A 27,576-nucleotide genomic window follows, 5' to 3' on the forward strand; every position below is an offset into this window, starting at 1 on the left:
CCTGAACAAGTAAAATTTGTCAATATAAAAAATATGGTCTGTTGTAAGGATGAATTTAAACCATTGCCTTAAATTGTTGTGAACCTCTGAAGTTCACAAAGTACATCTTATATGAGCTACAGAAGAAATCAGTCTCTGGAGGCTCTTTCCTGAGATTTTAGTATCTTTTTTATTATAAAACATAAAAGTGTTCTGGAACATCCTTTACCATCAAAGCCAAAGCTTTTAAAGCTTCTAACATTGCCACAGGGACTTGCATCTCCCATTAAGAGGATAGAGTCTGAATACAACAAAAATAAAGAATCAGAAAGCTTGGCTAGTGTTCCTCCTGGGGTAACGTTCATATAAAGCTGAACTTCAAAATACAAACCTCATTTGCAATAAATTTCCATGACTGGCTTGGCAGAAGTAGGAAGCCAATAGTACTAGAACTGGCACCTTATCAGAGAGATGTCTGGAAAATTTTGCCCATATCTTTCCTGTTTATCTTGTGCTCAAAGTTCAGTGCAATTTCTTGGGTTTCGTGTAGCCTCATCAGTGTTATTTCCCAATGCCTGAGCAGGGCTTAATGACATCCTAAAGGGGAAGGCTATTCATTAGCAGCAGTAACAAAGCAAAGTTGCTCACATAAATTAATGATCCATTCTCGTGGTAGTCCTTGACACTGGGAAATATTAACTTTGTTTTATTGATCAGAAAGACAGAGACGTGAGATAAAATGACTTTCTGCAGCCATGCAGGAAATTTGTAGTAGACCCAGGAACAAAATGCATCTACTAAATTCCACTTCAGGGGGTTACATTTCAGTAGCTCTGTGATAAATGTGGAAGGAGGAGAAAGCTTAGTCCTATTCTGTCAAAAAGAGTCTCTCCTTCATCATTTGTGTCCAAGCAAATACTGCTAACCTACAGCAGCAGTGCTTTCATGAGTAGCTCTTACCTTGGGGTAATTGGGGTTATTAGGATCCATCCCCATCCATAATGTATAATTTCTGGTAAATGTTTTCTGAGTTTTATTTCCCTAGTGCAGTAAGTGAGGATGGTGCAAATAATTGCACTGATGTTGGCACAATACCACACAGGCAGAAGATGGATATGGTGCCTAACCAGTCTTAGTAGCAATTCCTACTAGCCAAAAACCATTTAAGTCTGCTGGCCTTATTGCAAACTGTCCCACTCAGTTCTTTATTCTACAACAACTCTATTTATAACTTTTGATAAATAAATCCTGCTGAATTAAGCACAATATTGGCTAAGTGTACACGGCTGGACAAGAAGCTTTGCAGATTCACAACAGTTGAATCAATACCCAAACAACTCTTTCATAAAATTATTTTATTAGAATTTCATGGGCTACCTAAAAGTGTTAAAATTTCTGAATTTCTTTAGCAAGATATGCATACTATTTCTCTTTTGAAGGAGAAACAAAGAAATTAAAATAATGCTGCTATTCCTTCTTTCCAAATTTACATAGACATATGAACATACCTGTTGGAGGTACCTTTGTGGGTTCTGCTGGTAAAAACTCCTGGGATGGTAAACACTCTCTGGAAAATGTGAGGTCATCAAGTGCTATGCCATCTTTGGGACCTTCTCCAGCTATCCCTTCAAAGACAACTTGAAAATCTTCCTCTCCATCTCCAGACAGGGTCAGTGCCGTGCGCTGCCAGAAATTTCCCTGGTTTCCAGTAAGATTAAGGAGAATTTTTTCATGTTTCAATGTAGTTCTCTGGTAGATAATCAATGATCCAATGTGAGCTCCATACATATGATAATAGAAAATTATCTGTTGGCAAAAACAAGAGCATAAAGTATGCAATAGGTGACTTCAGTCAAATTCTGCTATTGTATTGACTCTAATTCTTAAACTGAGCATTACTAATAGCATTCAGAATAGTCATTAATTTTACTGATTGAAAAATAATTTAATCAAAAGGCAACAGAACAACTTACTATTTGCAATTCTTTAACTATTCCATAAGCCAAACTCCAAAAACAGCATTAACATATTCAGCAGCAGATCTTGCAACCCTTTGAATGATTCTTGCATTTAAATGTGAAAGAACTAAAATATTTTTAAGGAAACAGAGGAATGGAGTAGTGCTATTTACAATACAGGAAGCAACTTCAGTTTACTGAAAAATTTTCCGGTTAAAAATGTGTTTATGTAGGCTATAGAATGTGCAAATAGAAAATAATTCAATCAGTAATGGGAGCAAAAATTTTATATGGTCATATGCAAAAATAACCCAAAGAAACCTAAAATATATAAGAGGTACTTGGATTACAAAACAGTTATTTATTTATTTTTAGTAAAAATGAGGAAAATTTTAAATACAAAAGACCAAATACATACATAAAGAGATCACTGTGAAAATTCATCACATTTAACTGCACTCCCTTGTTTCTGAAAATCTTGTATATAGACAAAATATTTTTATTCATTTATGTCCCTTTACAGTTACTGATCTTTATTTGTTTTCTATGCATAAAACTCATCCAGTTGATGTAAATGTTCATTTTCCAATGATTTGAAATGGTCTAAGATCCCATACTAAATCTGTTATAATATCATGAAGCATTTTCTTCTCAAATAACACATTGGAAGGAGTAAAATACTTCAGGGGACTCTCTGATCTTATGAGAAAAGGTTTTGGATCTTGACATATTTTCTTGCATTCATACAATATATGAATTCCTATTTCCTATACCAATAATTGCACTTCCTTTGGATATTTGTCTGTGTGTAAGTTTCAGAACTGCTCAAAACCTACAAAAAGTAAAATATCATAAATATGACTGACTGTTTCAGGCCACATAATGAATGTCAAGAGTTTGGTCTGCATAATGTGCATAAAACTGTTTGTTTTTGTAAATAATTTTGTATGTGATAAAAGCAACAGTTTCCCATAATTAAATTTCAAGCACTTAATTGCCTTTAATATGTGATACATAACAGTACAGATGTCAACATGTCATTCTCAGTTATTCTGCATTTCTTTATGTATGTTTTATGCTTCATAGAAGTCAAAAAATGGAAAAGTTATTTTTAGAGCATAAAACCAGGTAATGCAGAGAAAGAGATACTCATAAATACGATGCTGGAAGCAAAAGGTCGAGTTCTCCATGTTTGTGCAAGCAGAATATTTTTAGTATATGTATTTTAGGCAATAGAAAAATTTGTTTCCAAATAGAAACAAATTTTAGGCAATAGAAAAATTTGTTTCCAATAGAAAAACATGTTTCCAATTTTGAAGATAATTTTATAATGGCTAGGTTAAATTTTGCCACTGAATATCATAATTATTCAAGTTTTCTTTTGAATCATAAATCAAGTCCTTTATGCTTAATACTTCCTGATCTTAAGTCAGGAAAGATAAAGAATTTACAGACTTTTCAGAGAGAAGTGTTTCAGTAAAATGAACTGGTTAGAAATCTCAAACATAAGCAGAACTCTTTCCAAGTTACAGATAAACTGCTCAGGAATATTCCTCAGGAATAGGATGAGATAAATGAAACTAGAGGCTCATGACTGGACATTTTGCACAGAAAGGTCACCTGCATAGCCAATAAACTGTTTAGGACTATTTCAGTCCAGGACCACCTTCATTTGATGAGCACAGTTCTGTGATCACACAAACAGCTAATTTCAAAAGCTTTTTTAAAAATGGCTTCATAAAAATTATCCTCTTGAGAGGCCTACTTTTTAGATGTATAAAGGTAAACCTGTAGTTTCAAAATAAGGCATAGCTAAAGTATCTGGGACAGTATATTTTCAGCAAAGACTATAAAAGTTGTATCAAAACCAGGAAACTTTTTATTCCAGGTTTGCAAAGAAATATTCAAGCTGAAGTCACCAGAATGTGCTGTAATATTTTGGAAGATCAAGGCTTACACTTCTCCGTTTTCGAGAGAAGAGCTGGTAACAAAGACTTCTGTTACACATCCTTCCTTTTGCAGTTATATTCTTTTAAAAGCAATTCTTACTGCACTTATACACACTTTCTCCATAAAATCAGCAACCATTAAATAGTTGTTTGTTACTTTGGATGAGTTGCATAAGACATTGTAAATCAGACACTGCATTTATTGGCAGCTTCATCTGAATCTCACGGAGTAGTTGTTTACTTCCAGAATAACTCTTCTCCTGCAGCAAGATTTTTCTTATGGTTAAAATGAAATAAGATCTGATCCTGACTTCTCTACAAAAGGATGGTTTGGTTTTTTTTTCTCAAGAATTATTTCAGTAATCATCTTTAATCATTTTACGAGTACGTTCATGGTGCAATCAAGAAATCAAATTCTTCATTCCTGCTACTACCACAACCTCACATACCTTGCAGTTTTTATTCTTTCTGCTTAAGACAGGACTAGAAATCCTAGCTTTCTGTCCTGGTAGCTGAAAAAATGAACTCTTTATAAAAATATAATGACCAGATGGTTCTTGCAGTGTATGATCAGTAGCTGGTCCAGTGCCAAGTTTTGCAGTACTGCTAGTTCTGAGGTGCCAGTTGAAATTATCATTTTCATCTTGCTTCCATCCACAAAGGTCAAACTCAAAACTGCAATGCCCAATGGATGTACCTGAAATATATTTGCCACACATGAAAAGAGATTTATTTTCAAGTAGTTAATTAAGTACATATAGTACAACCTAGTACTCCAATCTATGGGGAAAAAAAGCTTCACTATAAAAAAATAATATCCATGTATCTCATTAAAAAGAGGATTTTGAATAAACCTACTTGCATATATATGAGGAGGATCCAGTGCATTTTATTACAGTCAACAAGATTCTTTGGTATAAATGTAACCAAATTTGATTAACAATTTTAGCTCCTTAGGATCTTAACTGCCCCCCCCCCCCCCCCATAGGGCATCCAAGACGTGCAGAAAACCAGCCTCCTTCTGAAGAAACATGTTAAGATCAGGTGAGAACAGGAAGAAATGCCTCTATCTAGCAAACAGACACATCCAAATGAAAGTATTGAGCACCATAAAAACACAGCTTCTATATAGACAGATACAGACAAAACATAAATGTGGGTGTGATAATCTTGAGCCAAATCGCACCCAAAGTTACTTTTGCACAAATCCTCGATTCACTTGTATTTCCTTAGCCAACACAGAAACATAGATAAATTATGTTGGTGGTGGATTGTCTCCAAAGAAGGGTAAGGGCCTGGGGCACAGGTCTGAAGAGGAGCAGGCGAGGGGGCTGGGGGTGTTTGGAAAAAAGGAGGGTCGGGGTGATGGTATTGCTCCTGACAACTACTGGAAGGGATGTTATAGCAAGGTGGGGCTCAGTGTCCTCTCTCGAGTAATGAGTGATAGGAGAAGAAGAAAGGACCTCAAGTTGCACCAGCAGAGGCTAAGATTGGATACTAGGAAAAATTTTTCATGGAAAGGATCGTTAAGCATTGGAACAGGCTGCCCAGGGAAGTGGTTGAGTCACCATCCCTGGAGGTCTTTAGAAGCCACATAAATGTCCCACTTAGGGACATGGTTTGGTGGTGAAATTGGTAATGCTAATAGTGGGATTTAATGATCCTAAAGGTCTTTTCCAACATATATGATTCTATGATTGTCTACATATCTCCTTAAGTGGTACTTAAGGCCTAGAAAAGAAGAAAGCTGTCATAATTTTGGTTGATTTTTATATGAAACACCATGTATATTCTTTATAAATTTTTGAATCTTGAATGTCAAAACAGCCAGCATAGTGAGTAAACTGTCCACATAAATTAAGTCAATTTCATCATTCTAGAAGCTTAATTTCTCTATATTTTTCTCTCTATACATCTATAAGTTCATTATAATGATTACCAAGTAAGAGTAAAATTTCTGAAATAAGCTGAAATTTCAGCAGCGACTTCAAGAACTTTTTGACTGTGCCCAGAATATTCTTGCTATTATTGCTGAAAAGGAAAGTGCCTTGAAGACAAATTTGGAATCTGTATGTATTATTTTGTAGGACAATATCAGAAATTACAAAATATCTCTTCCAAAATGTAATCCAAATCTGAGCCTCTTCTGAGGCCTGATAAAGTTCAGCCACTTGGAAGTAGTTTTATTTAACTGAAAGGTACTCAGAAGCATCAGTAGCCAGGCTAAGGATCTAAACTTCATGGAATCTACACATGGACCAAAACAGGAAAGACAGCTATCTCAAAAATTTCAGGCTGAAATCAGATAAAATATTTTTTTCTTTGAATTTTAATCTCTGAATGTCATAAAGTAAAAACGTTAGAAACTTTTTCTTTGAAGTATAAGCTGCTTAGCAATACTAGCTTCCCTTTTACCTCTGTCTGCAAATACAGTGCCATCTGAAGCAACAATTAAAACCAACCCAGACTGGATGTGTGAAATTATATGATTATTTCTTATGAAAATCACAGATTGTAGATTAACTCAATTGAATGCAAACTGCCCATAAAATTTTTCCTAATTATATTTTTCAACTGATTTAGCTACTTAATATTTCAAGACCATTCTTAAAGAAATTCCTTCCATTATTTACGGATTCCATCTTGAGCCAATAGAATGCTTACAACTGACCCTTTCATTTTAAAGACATGTTTTCAAGAATCAAGACCTTAAGGCATGGGCACTCATATCCCTGCTAATGCTGTACATAGTAGGTATTACCTAATCTAAGTTTAGATGTCCTTGTAGGATCTCTATTGTCAACAAAGAGAAATATTCATATCTACAAGACAACTTCTTTAATCTAACTCAAACAACTGATTTTAAGTTGCATGAAATTCAGCCTGAAAACAAGTCCTCCACTGATGAAAAAGAAAATTTAGGCAGCCTGCTTAGAAGCTCAAGTTACTGTAGATGATTGTGCACTTGCACATTTAATGACTCCTGTGCTTGTAAAGCTCTATAATGATTCACTGTAAAGCTTACAATTAAAATGCAGTTAAAATTTTTAAAAACGGTTTTGCAATTTTTTTTCCTTACTTAAAAGTAATAATAAAAAAACATATAGAGGAAAGTAGTCACTGTATGGGACTGTTTCAATTAATCTCTTCTAATTGGAAATTGGAATAAAATCCTTATTATAGTGGTTGCAAAACTAAATCCCATCAGTTTATTTGAACCATTTTTCCCTTAATGCTTCAATTTATATTTTTCTAATGATATTTCATGGGAAACACAGACAATGCAGAACTGCCCCACCCAAAAAAAACCCCAAACAAACAAACAAACAAACCATTAATATTTTAAAAAATTCAGAAAACAAAAGTCAAAGTTTGAGAATATTTTTTAAGAGAGTAATTGCAACTTGAAATACTCTTCATTTTTAGTTGCAGAAAATCTGAGCTGGTCCCTGTATAGGTTAGTGATGTTCTATTCCTGGATTGGAAATCATTGAGTAGTTTGATAGCGTGAAAATAATTTGCAAAACATGGTTCCTTTGCCATGTACCTTAGCATTCATAGGATATCAGCATACTTTTTCTTCAAAGAATTGTATTCACTGAGAATTTGATAAACTGAATTAATATTCTCAGTGAAAATGAGGTAACTGTTAATATGGCACCAATCAATGGAGATTTGATTGTGTGAGGATTTCCCACATTTGTAGTAGTAGAAGAAGGAAGTGTTAATACCACATATTGTGATTCAGAAGGAGCCATTTGATATGAAACATCATTCTTTGAATCAGATACTACATATGCTGCTTCTTGATATGTCTTGTAAAACCAAAATTGTACAATATTCAGATTAAAATAATTTGCTGAGACCTGACAACCCTTGAAATATCTAAGGAGGTAGGCTCCTCATCTCCCAAAGGTATTATGCTTGAATTTTTTTCAGCTTTAATACATTCTTTTCATATGGAAAACAGGATAATTTTATTCTGCTTTTAAAGACAGCTGCTTTCTGAGTTATTTTAAGAATTCCATTAGAAGCTCTTTGTATTTTGTATCCTGGATTTTAAATTAAATAATAATAATTAAAAATCCTTAAAAGCCAATGAACAGAATTAAATTATTACCTTCTTGTTTGCTTTTTTAGCTGATGAGTGGCCAAGAATATTTGAGTATTAAAAATTCACAGCAGGCAGAGTTATTTATGATAATTATATTAAAAAACTACCATACTTACTGCAAATACTAGGGCTTTCATCTGAGTTATCTTCACAGTCATTTACAAAATCACACAGATTATTCTTTGGGATGCAGTATTTGTTGGCACACATGAATTCCTCTGATGTGCAAGGTTTGCCTGAGATTAGCAGAGGGGAACAATCTTCAAAGGTAATATCATCCACTGCCACGTCTCCCATGTAACTGACACCACGTTTTGCCCTGAAAATAACCTAATAAAAATTACAGAGCTATTACAGTAAGCCACTGATAAGATAGAGAAAAGCTTATACACACAACATGAAAAGAACAGAGGCTGATGGTCCTCACAAATCTTTTAATGTGAAGTGGTCAGTCCTTACTGTCAAATTATAATTCTACGAAATCTTGTACTAGAGTTGGTACAGATCTGTCGTTGTAGTTATTGAAGGACCAGCTGCTAACATTACCAGGCACACCAAAAAGAGGAAATTAATCATGCCACTCAGATACCACTCCTCACTCATCCTGAGCTAATGGCAAGGGTTCTTCCTACTTCTGCAAAGAAAGTCTGAAAAAGACTAGTCTGCCATTCATCATTTAATTCCCATGAATGTAAAAAGAATTTTAAAATTTCATTAAAATTCCAAGACAGAAGTACCAGGAAATGTAACTTTTTAAAAAATCTGTTACTGACTATCCTTGGGGATTTTTGTTTTTTTCCATAAGTCTGCAACTAAGCAAGTATCTCTAAGAGGTTTGGGAATCTGCTCTGATTTCAAAGCAAACATCATGCTCAAGATTCTTTTTCCAAAATCCAGATGTTTTTTCTTACTGCACACTAAGGAGAAAGAAGTAGAATATTTTAAGTTGAGGATTCGAGGATAGATGGGATTCTCAGTCTTAAAAATGGATATCAGTCTGAGATAAAAGAGGAATGGGAAATCTCCAAAAACATGAGTCCAGCTCAGATAATTAATCAGATAGCTGAAGAGATGATTTCTTCTGTGTGGCAGAAGAGATACATGCATGGTGTGAAAAGGAAAATGAGAAGGTGAAGAATGCTTAATATAGAAGTACTAACAGCCAGCTCTCTAGGAGCACATCACATTGGAAGACACACCTGAAAATTTGAACGAATTCCTAAGAACACTTCTGCTCTGTTCCACTGAGGACCTTGGCTGCCAGTTTGACTCCACAGTTTAGAAGTCTTGTTACTGCTTTTATAGAGTACCTAAAAAAGAAAATAACTTTAGATCACAAAAAAAATATTTCCATTACCAACTCACTTAGGAGTCCTACAATTGCATACGAGAGTACAATATTATCTTGTACACCTAATCTCTATCCCACCATTACAATTCACAGAACCATAGAATATCTGGAATTGGAAGGGGCCATCAAATCCAGGTCCCTACCCCTTGCAGGACCACCCAAAGCTGAATCATATGCCTGGGACTGCTGAGGAGCTCCTTGCCCTCTGCCAGCTTTGGTGCTGTGCCTGCTGCCCTGGGGATCCTACTGCAGTGCCCAGCCACCCTCGGGGTGAGGAACCTTTGCCTAGTGTCCAACCTGATCCACATGGATATGTCATTATAAATGACTATACAAAGAAAATAATGTTTTAAGATTTTCTGACCTCCTCATAAACATATGACACCCACAGCCTTAATTGGACTAATGAATCTCATTCATTTATCCAGAGTGGCTAGCAGTGAATAAAAATTGTTCATTAGTGGGTTGTGATTCAGTTGTACAACACAGAAACAGGGTTAACAAGACTTGCTGAAAAGTATATTTGTTCATGCATACAATTAACTGCTCTTTCAGGATGGATTTGTCCTGATTCTTATGAAACATTTTGTTTCTTCTAAAAATAATTTTTTTCTTTTTTTTTAAAGACAAAATTTAATTTTTTGAGCAATGAAAGATTGTAAAAGCCCATGTCCTTAAAAATAGCAGACTGGGGAATGATGACACACTTCAACATGAGCAGAGAGTTCTAAATATTCTTTGGTCCAATCTCTTGGGCATCCAAATTCAACTGAGCTGACAATAACAAGATGTGTGTTTGATAAGGTGTGTCAAGCTCTGTCTCCAGCCAGTACTAGCAGAGCTAAACATCCATTCACCAATTGCCTGAGCTACTTCTGCTTACAAGGATTTACTGCTATGCTGTGTAATCTTCTTAGGGCAGCCCAGGCATTTTTTAACATAATGAAAAAACCTTTTTTTTTGTTTTAAATTTATGCAGTCCCATGAATGTATATGATATTGCAAAACAGGTAAGTTCTGCCAAGCAAACAGCAAATCCTCACACTAAAGAGCTTTCATTTTAGGGGGGAAAAAGAACAGATAATATATTAAATTGGATAGAAAAACAAGTGACTTCTGACTTTACAGACTGGAAGATCTGCCCTAGAAGACATGAATGTAAAATGAAAATAAATAAATTATTGAGAAAGGGATTACAGACATTATTTGAAAGAATAAAGAGTGCTGAATAAGAAAGTATCTCTTTTTAATCTCAAATGCAAATAATATAGTTATATGAAGGTATGTGTGTGACTGTAGACACACATGTACATGTTTTTAAGACTGTAAATTATCTACTCTATTATATATCCAATTCCTGCATCATAAATTCGTATTTTCTATCATATAATGAAAAAAGGTTAAAACTTTAGGGTAAAACATGGCCATTAATTTATGTGCTATTAAAACAATGCTTCTCTGTACCTTAATGCACTTTGAACATCTATACATTCAATTACATTGCAAAAAAGCACATCTTATACTTTGGTAGAATTACCCATGCCAAGTCAAAGTACAGAAACTAAATAAAAAAGGTTCCAATAAATAATAAAATTGAGGTTGCTCAGGAAAGTTACAGCAATTCAGTATTTAAGAAAGTAATAGAAACACAGGAAGGTAACCATTCATGCAAATGGCAGGAAAATCTTCAGCAATCTTACATGATATTTGATGGCATGGGTGCAGAAAAAAAAGTGGAAGTCTTGAGGGAAGATATGGATAAAAGGTCTTGTAAGCACAGAAAATATTCCCATTCCTACAATACTTAGAGCCTTCTTAATATAAATAATGAGAAATCACCTAAATAATTTTATATTCTGAGTTTTACCCATTATTAATCATTAACCATTATTAAATGATTAATCAAGCAATTGAAACTAAGTGATTATTAACAGTGTGCAAAGGTTTCATGATTTTCCTTTGGTACATCTTAAAATGAAGTAAGTTTGAGGTGAGGGAGGATCAGTTAAAGAATAGAGGGAAATTGTGATCAGTGTTTAAACTGAGAAAAGAAAAGATCTATACTATACACATTTGCTTTTTGTGCTGGTAATACTGGGCACAGCTCCTTAGAATTGCTGTTGATTTCTACAAAACATTTTTTGAACATAATTCCAACTAACATGAGTTCTTACACTGTAAAGGAGCCTGCACCCTGGAGTATGCAAAGAAGTCCCAAAGCACATTAATTGGTCCCAAGCCTTAAAACAGAGGATGAACCATCTTTATCCTCTGATTTCCCACTGATTCTGATTAACTAATATTTGACCATTTTCCAAGCAACCTAGCAAGATCTTTACCTAGTTGGGAGAAATTTACCAATACTTTAAAAAATTGTTTAGGAAGAAATCCAAGAAATCATAGAACGTGCTTCCACTAAATATTTAGCCAGTTGCATGTATGGTGTGTAGTTCACCACATCCCACATCATATTTCTAATGTCAACACAAATATTAATTTTGTTTTCAAAACAGCTGAATTCTGTCACCTTTTGTTATAATTTGTATATTTAAATCCTCACGCATTGCCCACATTCAGTATGATACTGAGTGCACATGTGACTGGATAACTTATATGAGTGTTTTTTTCACTCCATTCCTGATGCTGTAGGTATTTTATAACATTCCTGGGAAATCACATTATAAGCCCACTGCTGTGTGGTATAAATAACTGTTTAGAACCATGTTGTTGTTTTATTCATTTCTGTCTGCAGTGAGTTATTTGATCTACAAGCTGCTAATGAGTTACATTTCCTTTATGGAAGTGCTTTTATTTAAACCAGAATAAGGAAAAAAGGTACGGGAAAGCAAATTTGTCGCTAATATGCCACAGAAATAGTTCAATGCTGCTTACATGAATACAAATAATCTCTGAAAGTGATATGTTCAGCTTTTCAAGGTATAAGCACTTTCTACAAGATTTTATGTTGAATTTTGATGTAATTACTTCTTTTTCCCATGCTCCCACATTGGCCAAAGACCTTGATGTCCAAATATCTATTGCTCCTTTTCAGTGTCAAATGGTACTGTGTGATACAAAACATTTTCTTGTATTGAATTTCCAACCATGGCATGTCTATAACCATCACAATTTTTGCTTGTTGTAGGAATTTCTAATTTATAATTTCTCCAGTATTTGAAATAATTCTTCCTTCATATCATAACATGTTGAGAGCAGTAGAGTGCTAGCAATTGTTAATTTTCGTTTATTAGCAGCCTGGGCTTTAATGAAACTAAAAGAGAACACATAAATTTCTTCAGAGCAATTTCATGCAGAAAAACAAAACAAAACAAAACAAAGAGCATCTCCATACCTCCAGAGAACCTATTGTTGAACCATTCATGTGGTTCCAGAATATGATTTTGCATCTGGGCCCTGTAAGGAAGATGACTGGGGTAGCAATGTCAGCTGTGTCACCAAATTCTCCATTTGAGCTGTCTGCAAAGAGATACCAGCCTTCTTCAGTGCACCTGCACAGAGAAAAAGGGTTATAACTTATTAAAACAAAACATTTCATCATAATTAATTTAAGATTGCAATATTTCCTTAGATAGCATTTGCTGTCTGGGTATCTGGATGCATCTGGATGCATCTTAGTATGTAGCCAGAATTCAAAAAAACCCCTTGCAAATGCAGATAGTATTTTAATATCAGAGATTGGCAAAAAAAAAAAAAAAAAAAGAGCTGATGTGAACCCACAGAATCATGTAGAATCACGTACATTGTAGATGTGGGCTAGAGGGACTCTGGCTTTCCCTGCTACCCTCTTTCCTGGGAGAATTCAGAGGGTTTGATCCTGGCTTAATGTCAGGAAAACCCAAGATATTGGATGACATTTTACCTCCTGTGCTACCAGGAAAGATGAGGTCTCTTTGAAGTAAGCATCAGATTCTGAGTGTACAGAGATACCAGCAGTGCAGCTTTAGTGTTTTGGGTAAAGATTTAGCCCCTAAAAACCTTACTTTCCAAAATAAAACACAGCTGTTGACCAAAGATAAATTTCTCTCCAGCAGAAGTGCTTCATGCTCAGTACTTCTCAAAAGAATCTTTCCCAACAAGTGCTTATGAAGCTAACGACAGAACCTATGCTTTTAAATAGGTGCTGCTATTTGGTTTTCTTTTCCTTTTGATTTTTCTGATTGGCCAAGTTCTGAGCAACCACTCTGTAAAGCTGAATCACTACAGCTGTGAGAAGACAATGACTCTAGCCAGCAAGCATGGCCAAGAGAAACACAAGATGCTCAAAGGCCTCATGACATCACACTCTTCACAGACTGAAAATCCTGCCTAATGAGAAGAGTAAAGAATTTGCTGGTACAGGGTCAGAAACAGGCCTTCAAAAATCCTCACAAATCAGAGACTTTTTTCAGCTAGACTACTGCTTCTACCTAGTCATGTGTCACACCAGAAACAAACAAAGAACAAAAACAACCAACCAACCAAATAATCAAAAAGGCAACATTTTAATGGTACAGATCTTCATTTTGCATAGATCAGATATGTTACATGTGAGATCACTGAAAACGGCTCACAAACGTAGCAGGGACCAAAGTTAATCTGGGCAAAATCCTAGGGGGAAGGAAGAGTTAGAATTTGTGGAAATCAGGATCTTCTCCACAATCTTTTTTTCCTTTTCATGAAAAGGCAGATAAGAGAATTGCTGCTGATGCTTTTGTTTTATCACTGAATCCTGGCAACTCAGACATCTTTATAATTACTGCATGCATTTGCTTAATCCTTTAGCCTAAGTATTAAAACATTCTCCAAATAAACTGACTATAACTAATAGCTGAAAACTTTGAAAACTCATAATTACAGATCTTTCAAGAAATATGCATTTGGACAACTCATTTATTTCCCTCCTTTCTGCTGAAGAAAGCTGTTATTTCAAGGTAGCAATTTTTCTTTTTTGCCTTGGTGCTGAGTATTCTACCAGAGTCTTGCTTGGAGGTAAAAGAGGGTCAGGCTCTCTTAAGGTTTGCAAAAATACTGAAAAATTCAGAACTTACTCTGCTTCTGGGAACTCATGCTTTCAATGACCCAAGGGTGTTGGCACTGTATTTACAACAGAATTCAAAAGGACTTGCAAGAAGCAGAATGATAAAAAGCTTTAAAAGCTCTGAAGAACAACAGCACTTACAGATCTCAAAGCTCCCAGAGTATTCAGTATTATATCCATGCCTCTCAGTGAGATTAGTTTGTAACAGTGGCAGGGTACAATCAGTTCTATGATGAAATTCAGTCATCCATCTCTTGTTGGTATGTTCTGTCAGACATAGTCAGGCCAAAGATCACATCTATGCCCAGATACTACTGTCCCATAGTGCAGCCTAAGACAAGCGTCCTTGCAAATTTTTGACTTTGTTTCAGTGTTTGCTATAATATCACATTTAAAACTAGTACACCAGATGAAAGTCCCCTGCATGAAACACTTCACAGTGCTAGCCATTAAACACAGATGTGGTATGTGATTACAGGAAGATTAAGGTTATGTGGGCAAGTAATGGGAAATGGGAGGGATCAGAAGGGGATGGGTAAGTATGTGTAGAGCATCCTTGTTGACTTTCACTCCTATCATGGACATTTTTACACTTAGGACTACAAGACTAATGTACTTGTGACCTATAAATGTTTAAAAGAAAAGCTTCATTCTAGTGAAAATTAACTTGCTTCATGTTTGCTCACAGAACAAAGTAATTTCTCTGTCTTGAATTCTTAAGCTGCCTGGTAGAGAAGCCTGCATGGAATTTCCAGGGAGGTGCATGATCTACAGGGGGAAGAGTTTGGAAAAAGTAATAAGTAATCATTCTGCTTTCAGAGAGTTCAAATTAGCTGGAGGGTCCATATCTTCTGTGGATGCAATCTTTTTAGCAGAGCCAATTAATGTACATGCAATCATCTGCTCAGTGTGTCAAGTTCTGACTTTGAAAATAAAGGATTTCTTAGCTGGCCCACTTTTATTTTAGCCTAGTAAAAATATACAGTGACAAGATATTCCAAAGCTACCATAAATGTAATTTAACAGCTTCTCTTACTCTGCCAGATGATGTTCTTGTTTTCACCCCCAACCTTTGTTTTTTAAGTGATCTTCAGAGAAGACAACTTTCTTCATTCTGAGAGTTAATTAGTCCCATCCTTAAATTAATTTCTTTCCTATTCCATAAAAAGACTCCCTTGAGTTGTTTTTTGGATTTTTTTAAGTGAGACCTCAAGAGGTTGATGATAACAAGTGTAAAACATGGTATTTTTCAACATCTGTAATAGTGAATAAATCTAGCTTTCAGCAGATATCTTATGTAAGGGCTGAAATTCAGCAGGATACAGCCAGGCTCCCCTGCCTGTAGCTGCAAGAGCTCAGGCCAATTTACAAGACAAACCCATGGAAAACCTATTACTTGGCAGCTACAGTAAGTGTCATTAAAATCTTGATATTTACCCTCTGAAAATAATTAATTTTACCTCTGTACTACAAGCATTCCCTATACAAAGACATTCCTGTGCCAGTCCAAAAATCCTAATTAATTTCAGAGGGAAATTCACAACATTTTAATGGATATAAAATTTTCAACATAAGCAACTGACCTATATTTGCATACTTGTCTCAGTTAATAGCTTAATATTTCAAATATCTTTTGAACAGTAGTTGGCAAAGAATGGACATTTATAGAAGAATCTTCATTCTATTTTCCCCTTCAAGGCATTCCAGAGAACACAGTGAACTGAATATAATAATTAGGGAAAGATTAGGTGGGCTAAGAAAAGAAGACCTATCAAAAAATTAGTCCCATCTTAAATCTGGCAGCATTATCAAGTCATGTCTCATGCTGTGAATAACACATTTCACAGTTCTAATTGTCTATTGTTGCAATGTCTGAAAGGGGATCAAAACTTATTCAGATGTACTTTCTTGCACAGCAAGTTCAAGCTCTTATTTAATGAATTTTTGGACATCTCTCTGTTTTTAAAGTGGAAATTCATCTGTGTATCCTCCACCAATTGCTTGAGAATCCCTGATTAAACACTTAAATGGAATTTTAAAAATACCCATTACTCATGCTTTTTCTTTGGGGCTGAAAACTAAACTTGATCAGAAAACAAACAACTCCCTTTTACTAAAAAGTTCTGATTTCCTTCCAAATTTCAGCAATAACAAGAAAAAAAAATGAAGAGAAGACATAAACTGGAGAGAGATATTTTAGTTTTCTTAGAGTTGTAAGTATCCCAATGATCAGCTAAATCACCATCCTAAATTTCAAAATTCAGAAAGCAGCAGCCTTCAAATGCAGGAAAATTTTCCATTTTTCCTGATTATATATATCCATAAACACTGTACACTATCTATATAGCAAACCAGAGCCCCACACCTATTGCACCTATTATGCACTGAAAATATTATTCTTCAGTTTTCCAGCACCATCTGTCTGGGATCTGCCCAGGTGAGTGACCTGCTATTAGAACAGATGGGTTTCTGTATAGAGAAAAAAAAAAATAGTGGTCAAGAAAACCCAGTAGGGCACTAGATGACCTTCAAAAGAAGCACTCTCTTGACCAAAGGGAAAGGATTGTGGAATACTGGACACATCAGGAAATTGTGGACCATCAAAGCTCAAGCTGATGGTTTGAATCAGTCAAGACAGTGGCTTCAGTTTTCATTTTCCACATCCTCTGAATCCTTTATCAGGGTACAGGGGCTATGGGAGATCACTGCCTTCTGTAGCTTCTTTCCCTCAAAGCATGAGTAACCAGAAGGCAGAAGTTTTCCTAAAGTTAATGCATTTGCAGTTTTTTTGTTTTAAATTAGCTACAATTTCCTAGCTGAAAAACCTTTCATCAGATTTCTGAGAAAAAAAAATAGTCAATAAGGTGTTATAGTCTAACTTTTAATTCCTAAAAAACATATTTATGAGAAAATATTAATGGTTTTGCCATTTTTTTCTTGCACTTCCATCAGAACATAGCATTGATATTTTAATGCCTTATATACTTGACACGACACAAGGTGGTGGCAAACTGTGATACTTCGACCTTTGCATCATGCTAACTTCATTTTCTGTTGACTCCTATTAATTCTTGTTTCTTAGTGTCAAAACCAGATGATATGACAGTTCTGGTAAAATGTAAGACTATATGTAAAGAAAACTTGTTATATTTTCTAGCAACAAAAGTTGCAATAAAAAGATTTAGCATACAAAATTCATTATGATATTCCAAAGGAAACAGGCAAAGACACAATGACAAGTTAATCTTTATGTATTGATATAGAGCCCTAGGTAACCTCAATATTAAGTGTAAAATGGGGAAGCCATGTACATAACGTACCTTTTACTTGAAATTTGCCTGTAAGGAGGGAAACTGCTGAAAGGTGGGTTGAAAAAACTTAGAAATATTACAAAATATTACAGAAAGTATTACAGAAATAGATATATGTATAAAGAACAAGCCTTCTGTTAAAAAAAAATGAAAAGACAAACCCTAATATTTCCCTCAATATTGCATCTGCCTGGAGAAATCTCAAAAAATGCTGCAACAATTCAGAAGTGAAAGATAATTTAATATTCAAGCACTCATTCAAGAAGAAATTTATCACCTCCTTTTTGGGCTGGATAAGAGTTTCTCAATGCACTGCCCATTGTGCTGGTCAGCTCAGCCAGAGGGCCACAGGTGGTGTAGGAAGGAGAGGGACTTGTGATGGGCAGGGCCAAGGTTTTAGTTAAGGTGTACAGTGACTGTGAACGTGAAAGAAATGTGGTGGAGCAGATATCTTTAGGAAACATGAGAAGATTTATGATGAGAAAGATGGAGAATGAAAAAAAATACCTTGTTTCTTTCATATCTGTACTTGTTAGATATTCAATGTCTGCACCAGAAATTCTTTCACTGTTTATCCTTCTGCAGATAACACAGGATGGGCTATTATAGGTCAGAACATGGGAACAAAACCTTCACAGACCTCTTGCAGTTTGGCATATAATATATTCATAGACTTGAAAAAAATTTCTTCCCTGAATAAAGATTATTGCATCTGTGAGGATATTTTTTTCAGAAAAAGGACTATATTCAAAATTAAAATGCTATAAAATGTGTAATTTCCAATATTATTAAAGGAAGATAAGAACTCCAATAATTTAATTAATTCTGTGTATCAGAGAAAGATTTTCTTGGCTGAACACTTCCAACTTAAATTCTTCTAGGTCTTAAATAGTCAGCAACTGAAATCTGTAGCTAACAACTATAAGAAAAAAAAAGAAAGGAAGGCTTTCCTTGAATTAAATTTCAGCATTTCTGCATAGATTAAAAATTTAAAAGAGAATTGAGAGCAAACAGTCATTAGGAATGCAGATTTTCAGTTACAGCCATATGTGTCATATTAATTTCCAACTGGTTATTCCAAAAAAGAGTAAATTCTCTTGTTATGATTTGAAACTTTTTTTCCTAGTAACCTCCCACATCCATTAGCACTTAATATTAAGGCCTAATAAATTCAGAAACAAAACATGTAAAATGGTTGACATGCCATAATAAAGCCCATAGAACTATTTCCTGTTGCAGAAGACAACCTCTACTTCTGTTCACAGCTGCCTGTAAAATGCAGGCCAACTGACCAAGTTCTTTGCACAGTGCTAGAGAAAAAAAAAATCTATCTTGAGCATCTAAACTTTATCACATGATTGAGGTTCAATAGTTATTTCAAACTGAATGGAACCAAAGGTGTTTAACAAGTCATACTGACAGCTGTAATTGGACACTGACATCACAAAGTTGCTCAAAAGAAAACCACCAGAGAAATGATTCCTTTTCCAATATGAGAAGGAATTCTTGTATTAAATAAAGCTGCAGAATATTTATTTATTGGATCCTAAAAGTCAAAATTCCAAACGAAAATTTCTATCTGTGACCATGCTTCAATTCTATCACAGAAAACTTTGATGCTTTGTTTTACATAATAAATATGAAATCCAGGAAGAAAATGAAGCAAATGTAAGCAAAGTTTTACATACACAAAATGATTAAATTATTCATAGTTTAATTTATTTTCATTATGAGTTTAACCCCATGTTCTCGCATCCTAACATAAGAAGTGAAAAACACTTTGGGTATATTCTCTTTCTTCGTACAAAATTAAGTTTGATTAAATTATGATTGCTTGCAATGAAATAATTTGACATCATCTGGCAAATAATTTCTTGCCATTAGCTTACTCTTAAAAGCAGTTGGTATTTATGTTGGACACATAAGGAAAAACAACCCAACAAACCAAAAAATCCAAGGAAAAAAGAAAAACCACCCACACAATACTTTATAATTTTTTTCTCCTCTTTTAAAGTTTATAGACTCTCAAATTTAAAACATGTCTTGACTGCTGAGCTCAAACATATTACTTAAAACCTTTAATTTTCCTAAATTTCCTGAATTCTGATAATGATTGTCTGAAAAGAAGACACAGATAATGACAGATGTATTAAAAATATGTTTATCAGAGGAACTATTTACACAGCAATAATTATCATGTCAGCTTCATTTTACCTCTGCATCCATTTTTGTTTTGATTTATTAGATTTGATGCATGAATTTTCATATCAATTAAGTGACTACAAAGTTTTTAATTAACAGTGGTACCCAAATATCATTAATAATGTCAGAGAATTTGCAACATCACTAACCAGATGTTTAAAATGGAAATAAACTAATAGACATCCATTTGCTGGTGTCAATTTAATACTTGTTTAAGCCTACACAAACTGATACTTTTACTGTTGTGGCTTTTAGAAACATAACTGCAATAGAGAATTCCATTTGCTAAGTATAGAAGCACATCACAGGAGCTCACACTCAAGTATGAATAGTGGTCTTTTGAGTGCACAGTGCCAATGTCACCCAGCCCTTTGCACAACACATAACAGACTTTTTCTAGCTCAAGCCAGGGACTGTATAGCTCAAGCCAGGCTCCAATGGCAGACTCCCATAATGGCTTCTATTCCTACAGCCTTTGGTTTCTATATACATATACAAGCTGTTCCCTCTATTTCCAAAGTAATTACTTTCACTTAATTAATGTAATTATAGCTTCAAAGACCCACACCTTCACCTCACAATTCAGCAGCCTACCTGTGGCTAGCCCAGGTACTCATTCTGGGGAAGCAGATGGTTTGACTACAAGTATTCACAGGTATTTTTACTGAAAGGACTCATTGTAAGCTGCACTGCCAACTACTCTTGCATCAGAATGAATCCAAACATTTCTATACATAGTCCTGCGTATTTTATTTTAATTTGCAAACATACAGGATTACAGTAACACAGCTTCCCTCATCTAACTAGTGGAAATTTGGGGGAAATGGATGAGAAAATAAAACGAAATGTTGCAGGGTTTTAATTCAACAAAACTGCTGCTCTGGATCTCCTGTGGTAATTTGGAAGCATCTATCTTCTGTACTTCTCTATAGACCAATAAAGAAAGGGAAGGGGGAAACCACAGAACCAAACTGCATCTCATGTGAAACATCACAAGAGCAATACATTACAGAGTTGCCTGAAAACTGCAATCTCTATGGATCATTTGCTTTCTCTTTTCATCAGTTCTTTTCAATGTACTGTTAGTTGCATTAAACCTTGAAAATATGTTGAAAAGCAGTAATGCAGTTCCATGTATCACTGTGCCAAGGTAAAGCTGTGCTGGAAAGGTTGTGGGAGGATTTACTAAGTACACATACAGGGCTGGTATTGGTTAATATACACCAAATAAAGAGCAGTCAATGAAAGATTTGACAGCTAATTTATTCTAAACAGTTGCTCTTTTTTATGGGATACAATTCCTTTTCATATCTAATGTAGAGACCTAGAAACAGCTTGACAGCCTTGTAATTCTTTGCTAGTGTTGAATGATTTTTTTTTGGGCTTGGTATTGCTGTTTTGGGATCTTTGTAAAAATACAGTAATTTTAATGAAGTACACAGTGACACTAACATATTGAACTCACACTTTAATAGCAATAGAAATTCAGGCTGATTAAATGCAAAATAATGTAATTTTAAACTAGTAGCAATTAGCAAATATTTTGTTGAAGTGGCCTTAATTTAAAGACCATCTTTGCACTCAATGGTCTATTGTCACAGAAACTAAACATACATGTCACTAGAACGAGGCAAATATTTTTCTGTTCAGAGTAATTACACTGTACAGAAATTTTCTTATTAATGAAGTTGTATAGCATTTAAAATTGATTGCACTCAATACATTTTCTAGTTACCTGTAGGGATTTTTTTTATCAATAGCTCTTACTGTTACTTTTAACTGGAATACATTGGATTAAGGCATTTTTTTGAAACACACTTCTTACTTAATTAAAAAAATCAAAAAACCCCAAACATGTAAAACCAAATGTTCATGCAGAAAAACTTATTTTTGCTCCTCCAAATAAATAAAGGAGTGTCTTCATAGGAGCTAGTAACTATCTTAAGCAATCTACCCAGAATGCAACATTAATTTACAAATCTTCACTGAGAGAATAGAAATATTTTACATTTTAATATGAACTTATATCATTACCTAGATAAATGGTAAAATAAAAAAAACTGGTAAAAAAATACCAGCTAAACTGAAGTTGGTTCTAACTACAGTTATTTTGAACTGCATTAGTTAAATATTAAATGAGTTCAGAATTCACAGGACATTTTGTGTTAACTTGTACAGCCCACCCTTGGGCAAAACTGCTGGGATAAGAGCAATAGCTAACAATAGCAATAACAAAATTGGAAGCAATAGCTAACAACTAACAATAACTAGTAAGGTAGAAAAGTGACCATAAATTTTCTGTGTGAATAAAGACTGAGAAGGTATTCACCTCAAACTGATCAAGAGCACATCCACAATGAACTAAATTAAGCAGTGCCAAATTAATTACAAAGCCAGCTTTCAAAAGAGAAGTCAGTTTGAAAAGAAGTGTAAAAGTAGGATGAAAATTTGTAATAGCAGGAATTGATAATGCAGTGCAAAGAGCAGTGGCCAACAACTGGTTTTGACGTGCCAGAGGTCATCTTGCTGGTGCCACAACCACTGCAGAGACCAGAGAGAGCACCAGTGCCCCTGGGTGCTGCCAGCAGCCTGCAGCCAACTGCTGGGCTGGCAGTTTGGGGTGCTGGAATGAGGATAATGCTGGAGCAGCCATGGCTTCCAAACTTGCATTCCCATAAGGGGCAACATGCTTGTACTCCATATATCCTCGTGAGCATTTCTCTGGATGGGGAGGTGCTCAAACTTTTGGGAGTTACTTATAGAAAGATGTTTCAAAATTTTTACCTGCTTATTAATGATTTTTTAATTTTGATTAATCTGTAGTATTGATCTGGCATACCTACTTCACCTATTGTCAAGTCAATTACATGTCATTAATAAATCAGTAAACTGCTTCAATATTGTAAATGCAGCAGTTTTTCCCCTTGAAAATCTACACATTCTACACAATCCACAATTAAGATCACACATTCTAGAAGAGACTCAAGCACCTGAAAAACTGTACTCACGTAGTATGATCGGTTAATGGGCAGTGCTGCTCTTCCTCAGGGTAGAGATTTGCTCCTCTTCCAAGCTGCCACTTGAATGTCTTTGTGATAAATATGGAATAGTTTCCTGACATCTGTTCCAAGGCTGGTTGATACCATCCACACAAGTCTTTATCTTCAAAGTCACAGACTTCCATAACTTTAGAGATCAAGAGTGATTACTCGTGTTTAGACAAAAATTGAAAATCATTAACTCATGTTACAACCCAAAAGCAGCATGGAAATAAAAAGGATTCGATTTATAGTATCTGTGAATACTGACACATTACTAACATGCAAAGTTTTTTTCCTTTCAGATGAAACATGGATTTTATGTTTTCTCCTCTACAAAACAGATTCTAATTTTGAGAATGTATCGATTCCTTTGCACCTCAGTATCTACCTTCATATGAGTTCTGACCAGATTTCAGGTAATTCTAATAATCTGTCATGTAATATACATGGAAATTCCTATAAAATTAATCAGCCAAGAATCCGTGAGCTGCTGTATGGCTCTGTCTCCAGTCCTGTAGACTGATGACATTAGGAAATCATTGTACATTGTCTACAAAGTCCATGACCATAAGTGTAAAAAAAAAACCAAAACCAAATTCCCAGACCAGATTTCAAGCAGTCCTCACAAAACTTGAAAGTTACATAAAAATGCCTCTATTTGGTATTGGTATCAAATACTCTATTGTTGTCTTACTAAAAAATCATGCAGCTGCCTTCCAAAGAGTTTTTGCTTCCTAAACATCAAAGTGAGCTCACTGCTAACCCTACTTAGGGTAAAGAAACCAATTTTATTTTCCATTTCTGCTGTGAATATTTATTCTCCAGCACATTGTCTAAGTTGAGTCTAGTCACTCTCCAGAACTTTGGAACAGATTATTACACTTAAGTGACTGCAGTGAGACTTGTGCAAGGGAAACAAGAATTTATTTTAACTCATAAACCCATAAAAAATGCTGCATCAAGAAATCATGGTTTGTTGGTAGAATGTGCCTGATGTTTCCTTCCTTGAAGGCTAAAAATGGTAGACTAAAGAGAGAGTGAGTTTTGATTTATAGGTTGTATAGCCTCACTAAGGAGCAAACTGCAGCCAGTGTGATCTCATGGGTTGCCCATATGAAGATTTGTGATGTTTCCTGAGAATAATGAGTTGCATTAAATGCGTATTCCTCTTTTTAACATGCTCTGTAAACATTATACTTAAAGTGCCTCTGAGAAAGATAACACCTTCCTGTGATCATATTTCTGTTTCAGTCTGGACATTTTTAAGTCCTAGTTCAGCATTGTCATTTAAGTGATAAATTCCCATCTTAGTGATAAGAGACCTCAGATAGAGCAAATATGTAAAGGTGCATCCTCCACAGTATTTATCTTGCTTAGAATAAAAAGATGTTTTGTAAGATAATGTTTTGAGGGGAGAAATATTCAGAGGGCTCTGCATTTATGTTTCAGGGCAAGATTTCAATGGCTGGTGTTTTTTCACACTATAGGAAACTACTGTGGCACTTAAACATCAGATTCATCTCTTCCAGTTATTCCCACATAGGGAATAGACATAGGGAGAGAATGATATTTATTCTCACTGAGCCCTCAGCCCTGAGAGAGGTGATTGAATTCCCTTCACAATGTGTAATGAATTCAGAGTTTCATTTTCAGTGACAATAGTTTTGCTTGCAAAGGCTGAAGAGGTCACTGTCCCTAGATGTCTGTCCCCCTCATTAACTGGCTTTGGTAATTTCAAGTACTGTTCTTTGACGCAAGAGGAAGTAATTAACAGCTTCTAAAATGCTACAGTGTGAACTGCTGCAACTCAGAAGCAATCAACAATTGTCTTAGATCTGTATGGGTGTCATGTGTGGATCTTGTCCATTGTCCCTCTTACATTTTTCCATTAGGCTATCAGAGCTTTACAGGCTTGAACTTATTTCTTTGTGGAGTAGGCTGAATTTCACAATTATTGCTGACGCTGAAACAATTTTTATATTAAAAAATCCCAACAACCACCCAACCAAACAAAACCCATACTCATTGAAGTAGTTAAGAAGTGGATACTCATCTCCCAGACATCCACCCCAAAGATGAAACTCTAAAGTTTTTCTCTCTTCCAGTCTGGACTAGTGAACATTTTAAGAAAATATGCTTACTTAAGCTGTCATGTATTCCAAATCATTAGGGAACTGAGGATTCCTTCCCCTACCACATTTCAGTAGTAACTTGAAATGTAGAGCCTGAATCAGAAGGCAGAAAGTGCATTACATCACACATATTTAATATTAACATATTAAAATATTACTATGTTTCTGGGGAAAATCACATTAAAAATAGCATCTAGGTGCTAATACCAAATTGCATAGATAAGATGGAGCTGCTAAAGCAATGTGTTTAAGACCCACAATCTAGTGAGGTAGCAAAGAACATGATTTGATCCACTCACCACAAGCTGATTCATCAGACTTATCAGGGCAGTCAGGTCTGAAATCACACTTCTGGATCATCTGGATGCAGTGGCCAGAGGCTCGACAGACAAACTCCTCCTCTGTGCAGTTGTTCATGGGGAGTGTGGCAGGAACTGAAGTTCCTGAAGTAGTTGTAGAAATAGTAGGCAAGTCTCCTTTGAAAAAGGAGCCAAAAGGATGTTGAGCACCTGGACTAAGGCATTCCAGCTCCAGAATTATTTCTCCCTTTGCCACTGCCCCCCTCTTCCAGGATATGGCTTTACTGGAATCAATCCTGGACAGCTGAATGACTGAAATGCTGTTCAGCAGGAGCTGAATTGAAGCTTTCCCCAGTGGAAAGCACTGGTTTTCTCACACCATCCATACAATCTTTGACACTTGCAAGATTTACACCTCTTGCCAGTCTTTCAAATTTGGATTAACCCAGTAAATAATTTCAAAAAACTGGTGCCAACACTCACACAGCAATCACAGAAACTGATTTTCCCTGTGCACCAAGGCTAACAGATCATTCAGATGATAATGGGTTCTTCAACATGTTGATTACTACAAGGGACTGTGGAAATTACTATGTAACCTTCTTACCTTGTAAATTTATTGCTGAAAAAAATTATTTTCTCATTAGAGAAATTATTCTGAGGTCACCAATTTGTTCCACGACCTCCTTTATATTTCATTCAAACTCATTAGCACTTCTTTCAAATAATTTTGTCCTCCTATTCTTTACTATGCACCTTTCTTCAAGCCTACTCTCTTTTCTTGAAAACCTTTGCTATTCTTGTCCAAAAAATGAATTTCCATTATAAAACTCCTTTTTAAAATTTAATAATTTATGAAATTATTAGCTGTATTGCACAATGCACCTGAGCAATACACCTGAGTTAATTAAAATGTACATGTGAAGACTTTTCATATTTTTTGTCTGGGATAGAAAGGATTTTTGGTTTTAATCCCTGACAGCTGGAGCACTAATACTGATAATAAATTACCCATTTCTATTTTATAGGGTAGAAAGCAAATCTATGAAATTAAATAAATTATTTTCCAGTCAAATGAATGATACTCTCAAAATGTCCTAACACTCAAACAAAAGACTTAAGGGAAGGAATGTTTTGAAGTAAGACTTGTATGAATTGATAAATTTATCTACAACTCAGATTAACAGCAAGAACCTTATTGATCAGAAATTTTAAAATACAAATGGCATATTTAAGGTTCTGCTACTGATACACTGAAATGGAAGAAGAAATTTAAGAAAATTTGAATAACCATAGCCTTCACAACACCTGAAAAGAAAGGAGGATCTGATACTTCCTCTATTTTGAAACAATTTATTTTCTATACTTTATTGAATACCATTTTGTCCAGAGCAAGCATCACTGAATAGCCTTTGGTCAAGGCATTCAAATGCTGTGCTGAAGCAGTACACTCAAGGTTCAAAAGATTCAACATCTTTCATGCTACTTATGAGAGACTTTACCACCAAGCTGTCAAGCCCATCTCTCCCTGTCAGTATTTGGTCACTTAAAGTGGACCTAGAGCAATTGGGCAGTGCTTGATTCCGGTGTGCAGGGATAGGGGAACCCTGCTTTTTCAACCTGATCCTACTGGTGCTAAATATGGTGGAATATGCCATAGCTGTTGTCTATTTTGCAGGCTATTCCCACAGTCTCTTTGACTGGTCTTTTTGCTGTTGGAATATTTTTATGGCATGGAGGAGATAAAACAAGAACACGACCCTCCCTAGGCTGTCTCAAAAATTGCTCTCAATTTTAAAAATATACAGAACACAAAACCTGATTCTTGTCCTCCATTATACTTCAGTATTTTCAATTTATCTTTCCACACACAATGAGGATTTTTTCTTAGTTATGAACTTTGAGATTCTGACCCTCTATGTCTAGTTTTAAAGTTTTCTTCATAACTAATTTGAAATTATTTATGGATTTTCTGATTAGTTATTTTAAGATTTTATTTCTTGCATATAAGGCACAATCCATTAACTGAGTATTTACAAAAATCCTTCACATCCAAAATGTTATAATAACTGCTTTACCCTGTATAAATATGGTAAAAGACCAGATAATTATGTGCAAAAGAAATACCATACACATTCGATATTCCTTGTAGGACTAATTATATCTGTAAGAAATTTTTGGAGTAGCAGAACAAAATGCATC

At 35.1% G+C, this 27,576-nt stretch overlaps 1 protein-coding gene across 1 annotated transcript in view; it reads right to left on the reverse strand.

The window, feature by feature from the left end:
* The window catches only part of MALRD1 (MAM and LDL receptor class A domain containing 1), a 217,304-nt gene that overhangs the window by 129,369 nt on the left and 60,359 nt on the right, over nucleotides 1-27,576 (reverse strand). Inside the window, exons 15-21 of the mRNA XM_077191926.1 lie at nucleotides 25,375-25,551; nucleotides 22,911-23,088; nucleotides 12,704-12,860; nucleotides 9,200-9,310; nucleotides 8,117-8,330; nucleotides 4,336-4,583; nucleotides 1,488-1,785 (exon numbers count right to left, since the gene is read on the reverse strand). Of these exons, the coding sequence (XP_077048041.1) occupies nucleotides 1,488-1,785; nucleotides 4,336-4,583; nucleotides 8,117-8,330; nucleotides 9,200-9,310; nucleotides 12,704-12,860; nucleotides 22,911-23,088; nucleotides 25,375-25,551 (1,383 nt within the window). The remainder of the gene's footprint in view (nucleotides 1-1,487; nucleotides 1,786-4,335; nucleotides 4,584-8,116; nucleotides 8,331-9,199; nucleotides 9,311-12,703; nucleotides 12,861-22,910; nucleotides 23,089-25,374; nucleotides 25,552-27,576) is intronic.

The sequence above is a fragment of the Agelaius phoeniceus genome, chromosome 1 (assembly GCF_051311805.1).
Source record: "Agelaius phoeniceus isolate bAgePho1 chromosome 1, bAgePho1.hap1, whole genome shotgun sequence".
NCBI classification, from domain to species: domain Eukaryota; kingdom Metazoa; phylum Chordata; class Aves; order Passeriformes; family Icteridae; genus Agelaius; species Agelaius phoeniceus.